At 45.4% G+C, this 8,242-nt stretch overlaps 1 protein-coding gene across 1 annotated transcript; it reads left to right on the plus strand.

Moving 5' to 3' along the window:
* Positions 1-6,237: 6,237 nt before the first annotated feature.
* Positions 6,238-7,690, plus strand: LOC100284795 (beta-expansin 1a). The gene is made up of 3 exons (NM_001157690.2): positions 6,238-6,526; positions 6,626-6,735; positions 6,853-7,690. Exons 1-3 carry the CDS (start codon positions 6,307-6,309, stop codon positions 7,369-7,371), a joined length of 849 nt encoding a protein of 282 aa, NP_001151162.1. The 5' UTR covers positions 6,238-6,306; the 3' UTR covers positions 7,372-7,690.
* Positions 7,691-8,242: the final 552 nt, after the last annotated feature.

An 8,242-nucleotide genomic window follows, 5' to 3' on the forward strand; every position in this document is an offset into this window, starting at 1 on the left:
TTGATCATAAGTTCAAAGCTCACAAACTTGCCAATAACCTCCTTGGGAGACATTAGCTTGTATCTAGGATCTCCACGGATTAGTTGCACTTGAGTAGGATTACGAAAAACGAGAGATCTTAGAATAACCTTGACCATTTCATGGTCATCCCATTTTGTGCTCCCGAGGTTGCGCACTTGGTTCACCATTGTCTTGAGTCGGTTGTACATTGCTTGTAGCTCTTCTCCTTTGTTGAGGACAAATCGACCGAGCTCGCCCTCGATCATTTCCCGTTTGGTGATCTTGGTCACCTCGTCTCCTTCGTGCGTGGTTTTGAGGACGTCCCAAATTTCTTTGGCGTTCTTTAACCCTTGCACCTTGTTATACTCCTCTTGACACAAAGAGGCGAGGAGTATAGTCGTGGCTTGGGAGTTAAAGTGCCTAATTTGGGTGACCTCGTCCGAGTCGTAGTCCTTGTCCCCACCTTAGGTACCTGCGCTCAAAACTCAACTATATCCCAAATACTTTCGTGGAGTGAGGTTAGGTGATGCCTCATTTTATCACTCCACATAGAATAATCTTCACCATCAAAATATAGCGGTTTGCCTAGGGGTACGAAAAGTAATGGAGCGCGCTTTGAAATATGGCGATAGCGTAGGGGCATCTTACTATACTTCTTGCGCTCATGGCACTTAGAAGTGGTCAACGACTCAGAGCCGGAGGTGGAGGGTGACAAAGAGTCGGTCTCGTAGTAGACCACTTTCTTCATCTTCTTCTTCTTGTCACCTCTCCTATGGGACTTGATGGAGGAAGAGGATTCATCCTTGTGCTTGTTGCCAGACTCTCTTGAAAGAGTCCTCCCTGAGCTTGCGGGCTTATCGCCGGTCATGATCTCCCTCTTGGCATGATTTCGAGACATCACTTTGAGTTGGTTAGACTCTTAATGAAGCACTGGCTCTGATACCAATTGAAATTTGCCTAGAGGGGGTGAATAGGCAAAACCTAAAATTTATAAACTAAAGCACACACTACAAGCCGGGGTTAGCGTTAGAATTAAATTCAAGTCCGGGAGAGAGGGGAAAACAAGTCAAATGAGAATCAAGTGAATGAACATGGTGATTTGTTTTACCGAGGTTCGGTTCAAAGAACCTAGTCCCCGTTGAGGAGGTCACAAAGACCGGGTCCATTCCAACCCTTTCCCTCTCTCAAACGGTCACTTAGACCGAGTGAGCCTTCTTCATTAATCTCAAGGGTCACTTAGACCCCACAAGGATCACCACACACTTGGTGTCTCTTGCCTTGCTTATAAAGCACTTGAGAATAAGATGGAGAAAAGAAGAGAGACAAAAACCAAGCAACAAGAGCAAAAAAAGAACACAAAACACCCTCTCTCAAGTCCCTAATGGAATTGAGTTGATTTGGTGGCTTGGAGAGGATTTAATCTATTGAATGTGTCTTGGAGTGAAGTCTTTTGCTCTTATATTGAATGCAATGTTCAGAATGCTTGGATGCCAAAGGTTGTGGTGGTTGGGGGGTATTTATAGCCCCCAACCACTTTGGTAGCCGTTGGCAAGGCTGTTGGCGATGGGCGCACCAGACAGTCTGGTGCGCCACCGGACAGGTATTGTGCGCTGTCTGGTGCGCCGCCATGTCAGCCAACCATTAGGGTTCAAAGCTCGGTCGACCGTTGGAGCTTTGTATTCTTGCGGCACCGGACAGTCCGTGCCCCTCTGACTTTCTGCTCTGACTTCTGCGTGGCATTATAGCTGCACTGTTCAGTTGGCAGGGTCGATAGTTGCGCGCAGATAGTCGTTGCTCCGCTAACTCACCGAACAGTCCGGTGGTACACCAGACAGTCCGGTGAATTATAGCGGAGTGCGCCTTCATTTTCTCGAGAGTGGCTGGTTTGATGTTGTACGGTCCTGGTGCACTGAACATTGTCCGGTGGTGCACTGGACAGTTCGATGGTGCACAGAACAGTTCGGTGCGCCGTTCTTCAGCACACTCAAGTCCTTTTGCTCCTTTAATATTATATTGTGTCCCTAACTTGATTCTTTTATTGGTTTGTGTTGAACCTTATACACCTGTAATACATGAATTCTAGACAAACTACTTAGTCCATGTGTTTGTGTTGATCATCAATCACCAAAATTAATTATAGGAAGTGGTTAACCCGATTTCCCTTTCACTCTCTATTTTAGCCTCCTAGCAAACTACACATTGTTTAATGAAACACACCACATCAGCCACCAAACAGACACCTCGCACCGTGATAAGTGGCATGTCCCCTAGAATGCCCACCCATAATGTTGTTATCATGTGCATCTATGATTTTGGTTCTTAATGCAGAATTTCTAGCAACCCAAATATGAGCACCTTTTCTGATCACCCTTACCACAAGGAAAATCCTAATTAATTAGGACTTTGTAGCCAACTGATCAAATAAAGTTTGAGCCTCCTCATCTGTGACATAAGAGTTAATCACCTTCTGAATCCACAAAGGTTTCACTTCTACCACTGAATGTAGGTCCATGAAATGCCCCACCGTGGACAATACATCTACAACCTAGTGTGATGTTCTAGACATCACTGCCATGTTTAAACTCCCTAAATAGATCTAAAAGAGCACTACATGGTCTTGAAAAGTATACATTAGGTTGTCCGAAGTATATCGTATAATATAGGAGATTTGCATTATAGTTTACATTGTTTACAAAGTGAAGTTTGAAATAGGGATGATATAATGGATATGATAGAATAGCTGCTAGAGACCGCCTCGCAGTATCGTCTGCATCATCTTTTATCACCTCAATAGATTCTATAGGCGGATCCAGTAGGTGGTTTATATACCATGGTACACCCTAAGAGCACAAAAAAGGCAGTTAGCTTAATAGTCTAAGTGTATCTCGAACTCTGATTTTTGTTCCTTTCTCAAATTTTCCCTAGCACGCTTCGCTACTGATATATTCTAATATTTGCACTTAGTTAGGTCTATCGTTAGATTAAGAATTCTGCAATTACGTATGATAAATTCGTGATCATATTTTAGCAGTGGCGTGCACAAGATGGAAATTCATGGGGGCCAAAAAAATCACATGGCAAAATCAAGTAAGATAGTAAAGAACTAGTATCTTATAGAATTCAAGTTTCATATCAATACACGATGCACGTTCAAAGAAGGAAACTATATTCAAAAGCAAACATACTGCTAAGTTTTTTGTGAAAACGTCGAATAATGATCTCGTCATCTATGGATTTGAAGATATTGTCATGAATCATCAAATAATGATTTCATTATCAATTTGTCTTCTTAATGTTGGATCTACAACTATTTCACCTCGATTACTTGGTTATTCTAAAAAAATTGTTCGTGCAATAGGCGTATTGTTCACATTGGTATAAGTCAACCGATCATGGAATCCCTTAAAAGCAGTTGAAGAAAATCTCCTTGTTTATAGAAACAAAGAGGAGAACTAATCATCAATTACTTATATAATCTCCGGTTCACAATCCAGAGTGAGTATTCCAATCTAATCTAAATATTCAATCTCATGTGTAATCTGTCAAACGACTAAAAAACAAAAGCCACTGAATCGAAGTCGTGTGTACCTTCTCAAATGCTAATCTCCTCAAAGGACCGCAACGCAGAAAAGGGGTAGGGACAGGCGACGTGACTAGCTGAAAGCCAGGACTCGTTGATTTGCCAAGCTTGTTGGCCGCCAAGGACAGGTCCCATCATTGCGACGAACGAGATTGGGTATGTTGGGTGGGCCGGTGTCACGTGTCGAGAGGGGGACAAGATAGGGAACGAGGTGTTAGGCTGGATTGGTTCGGACGTCATCAGAAAGAATATGTCTGTACAGATAGATACGAGAACTAGGCCAAGAAAAGGACTCCTAGAGAAGGCTGGACCAATCCGATGAGGAGGTCTAGGAGGAGACTATTTTGACATATCGAAAACTTTATTTTTTCTATACTTAACGATAGCTATAATAGATTTTAAAAAAAAATTTGACAGAGATCATGGCCCACTTTGCCCCCTTTGTGGCCGTATAAGATTCGGTTTGAGTTGTATTGTATCTCTGTATGCCTAAAAAATATAGTTTCATAAATAGTACTCCCTCCATTCATAAATATGATACTGTTGACTTTTAAAACAAAGTTTGACCACTTGCCTTATTAAAAAATAATGAGTTATCATTTATTTTTTGTGATTTGTTTTATCACTAAAGGTAGTTTATGCTTGACTTAAAATTTTACATTTTTAAATAAATATTTTGAATAAGACGAGTGGTCAAAGTTTTCGAAAAAAATCAACAGTATCGTATATTTGTGAATGGAGGTAGTAGCTATTCGGGGTGTGCATATTGTATACCTGTCAGTTGTATATATGCACTTAGGGCTGGAAAAAAAGCTCGAGCTCGACGAGCTGACTCGGGCTCGCAGCAGCTCGGTTCGGCTCGGACCGGCTCGACGCTCAGAACGAGCCCGAGCCTATTTTTGTGGTTCATGAAAAGAGCGAGCCAGCTCGGCTCGGCTCGGTGCAGCTCGCGAGATGGCTCGTGGCTCGACCCAACAACAATTTGTTACATAAAATCTTAATTAGCATATAATATTAATACCGAGTAGACAATAATTTATGTTATTTGAGATTACTATAAAAAAATTGTTCGCACAATTGTTGTTCACATTGGTATTGTTTTGTCCACTGATCTGGAATCCCTTAAAAGCTTCGAAGAAAATCTCCTTATTTATCTAAACAAAGAGAATAATCATCAATTACTTATCTAATCTCTAGTTCACAATCCAGAGTGAGTATTCCAATCTAATCTAAATATTCAATCTAATCTGTCAATCGAATAAAAAACAAAAGCCACTGAATCGAAGTCGTGTGTACCTTATCAAATGCTAATCTCTTCAAAGGGCCGCAACGCAGAAAAGGGGTAGGGTCAGGCATTGTGACTAGCTGAAAGCCAGGACTCGTTGATTTGCCAAGCTCGTTGGCCGCCGAGGACAGGTCCCGTCATTGCGACAAGCAAGATTGGATCTGTTGGGTGGGCTGGTGTCACGTGTCGAGAGAGGGACAAGATAGGGAACGAGGTGTTAGGCTGGATTGGTTCGGACGTCATCGGAAAGAATATGTCCGTACAAATAGATACAAGAACTAGGCCGAGAAAAGGACTCCTAGAGAAGGCTGGACCAATCCGACGAGGAGGTCTAGGATGAGACTATTTTGACATATCCAAAACTTTATTTTTTTTATACTTAAAGATAGCTATAATAGATTTAAAAAACTGAGAGGTCATGGACCACTTTGCCCCCCTTTGTGGTCGCCTCTGCATTTAGCTATGTATAAAATTTTGTTTGAGTTGTATTGTATCTCTGTATGCCTAAAAAATATAGTTTCATAGATAGTGCTCCCTCCGTTCATAAATATGATACTGTTGACTTTTAAAAAAAGTTTGACCACTCGTCTTATTAAAAAATAATGAGTTATCATTTATTTTTGTGATTTGTTTTATCACTAAAGGTAGTTTATGCTTGACTTAAAATTTTACATTTTTGAATAAATATTTTGAATAAGACAAGTCGTCAAAGTTTTCGAAGAAAATCAACAGTATCATATATTTGTGAACGGATGTAGTAGCTACTTCGTGGTTGTGAATACTGTATACCCGTTAGTTGCATATATGCACTGCACGGGACCAACAACAGTACACATTTGGTTTTAAAATAGCTTTTGCAATGATGAGGATATTGTTCATGGAGTATTGCGTACACATGTACTGATTTTCATGGAGTATTGCGCGGGATCCTTATCCTATTTTTTATATACCGAACCACTCACTCCAGCCTTGTGATGCATCCAACGTCAAAGAGGTGTAGAGTGGTGGGTGTGTGGCCTGCCCTTCGATGTGGACGAGATTATTCGTAGTAGGAGTTTGTTTACAAGTAACATGCCATAACTATAACTGCCAGGATCTGATTCTATAATAATGGTATACTCTCGCGTTAACCGACGACGACGACGCCGCCTTCCATCCCTTCCCTCCACGATTCGCGCGGCGCCCATGTGACGCGACGACGGACCTCGCCATCGAGCTCGCTCCTCTAACGCACGTCAGGTGTAGCGTCGATCGATGAGGCCGGCGGATCGGTAGTTTAAGCGTCCCCATTTAACCGTCCTGTGTCTGCTCTCTGGTGCCTATAAAAACCACGCCCCAGCAACGCAGTGCTCTCCACCTCACACCATCGGAACACATAGCAGCTGGCAGGAACGACTGCCAAGCAAGTCCATCGGTCGAGGTCCTAGCTAGCGCAACGACGATGGCCACCGCGCTCTCCTGCAAGGCCCTCGCAGTGGCCGCGCTCCTGTCCGTGGTGTCCGTCGTCACCTACGGCGCTCGCGCCCAGCAGCAGCCCAGCCACAACGCCTCCGACTCCGAGTCGTCGCAGGACAGGTCCTTGCTGTCCTACAGCAGTGGCTGGCTGCCCGCCAAGGCCACCTGGTACGGCGCGCCCACCGGCGCCGGCCCCGACGACAACGGTAAGGATCAATCGGCATATATATATATACCCGTCTCTCTCCATATGGATGTCTGTACGTGTCGTCTAAATGCCTCTTGCTGTTGCTGAACCTTGCTAGGTGGTGCGTGCGGGTTCAAGGGCACCAACCAGTACCCGTTCTCGTCCATGACGTCCTGTGGCAACGAGCCCATCTTCAAGGACGGCAAGGGCTGCGGCTCATGCTATCAGGTGGGTACACATTAACACGAAGAAGATTAATTGCCCTCACCATGCAGGACCACGTGCAGCGCGTGCATCTAACGATCGACCCGCTGACCGGCCTTGTGCTTGGCCCTCTTTTCCCAGATACGGTGCCTCCGGAGCAACCACCCGGCCTGCTCCGGCGTGCCGCAGACGGTGATCATAACCGACATGAACTACTACCCGGTGGCCAAGTACCACTTCGACCTGAGCGGCACGGCGTTCGGCGCCATGGCGAGTTCCGGCCTGAACGACAGGCTCCGGCACGCCGGGATCATCGACATGCAGTTCCGGAGGGTGCCGTGCGACTTCCCGGGCCTGACCGTCACCTTCCGCGTGCAGCACGGCTCCAACCCCATGTACCTGGCCGTGCTCATCGAGCACGCCAACATGGACGGCGACGTGGTGCAGGCCGACATCATGCAGAACAACTCCGGGTACTGGGAGCCCTTGCACGAGTCCTGGGGCGCCGTCTGGCGGATCGACCCCAGCCGCCCGCTCTGCGGCCCCTTCTCGGTGCGCATCACCAACGAGTCCGGCAAGCAGCTGGTGGCCCAGAACGTCATCCCGGCCAACTACATCGCCGACGTCGACTACCGCTCCTTCGTCCAGTATACGAATTAACCCGACCGGCCGGGCGGGGCGCCCACTGCATGAGCTAGCTCGATCGGTCACCTCTGCGACCGTCGTACGTCCGAGATAGCTCGTTGCTTAAGTGTTCGTGTTTAGTGGCTGCCGTCGGCAACCGCCGGACTGAGGATTTTTAAACCTCAATTCCGGCGTGGGGTGTGTGTTGGTGTGTGTCTTGAAGATGTGTGGGAAATTAGAGGAGGCGAGCATCAATGCGCTCTCCCGCCCACGGTCACTCTATCATTACCGGTGTGCGGTGTGTAACCAGCAGACCATGGATATTGGTTAATACTACATCAGTGTGATGTTGTTTAGCTACCTCTACCCCCATGCTGCCTCCTAACTAATGCCACTGCCAGGGGACCTTGTTCGGTTATTCCCAACACACATGAATTGGATGAGATTGAAAAAATTAATAAGAAAATTGACTTGTTTGGGATTCAATTTCATCCAATCTCACTCAATCCATATGGATTAAGAGCTAACCGAACAAGCCCTAAATGAATTGGCTTTCTAATCAGGTTATTGGGGTAAGTACGTGTACTTTTTACTATCCTATAGTCGTACAGGCTGCACTATAGCTGACTTGGAGTGCACCTCTTTTGTTCAGAGCACAGCCAGCTACCCATCACATAATGACATAACAGAGATTGAGATGACTGGTTAACGACGTACGACAAGCTTTTTTTGGGCTCCGCTTTTCTGATAGGACTATTGTTAAAGTTCATCATGGTTTTCACGGCCACCACAAAAGGGTGCAGTGTATATATATTTACAGCGCTACTAGTAAGCGCTTTGATCGAAAGCAAAGGATACTGCAAATCTCCCACCCCCAGCAAAAAAGTCGCTTTCCCCGCCAAACGCT

The sequence above is a fragment of the Zea mays genome, chromosome 9 (assembly GCF_902167145.1).
Source record: "Zea mays cultivar B73 chromosome 9, Zm-B73-REFERENCE-NAM-5.0, whole genome shotgun sequence".
Lineage (NCBI taxonomy): Eukaryota > Viridiplantae > Streptophyta > Magnoliopsida > Poales > Poaceae > Zea > Zea mays.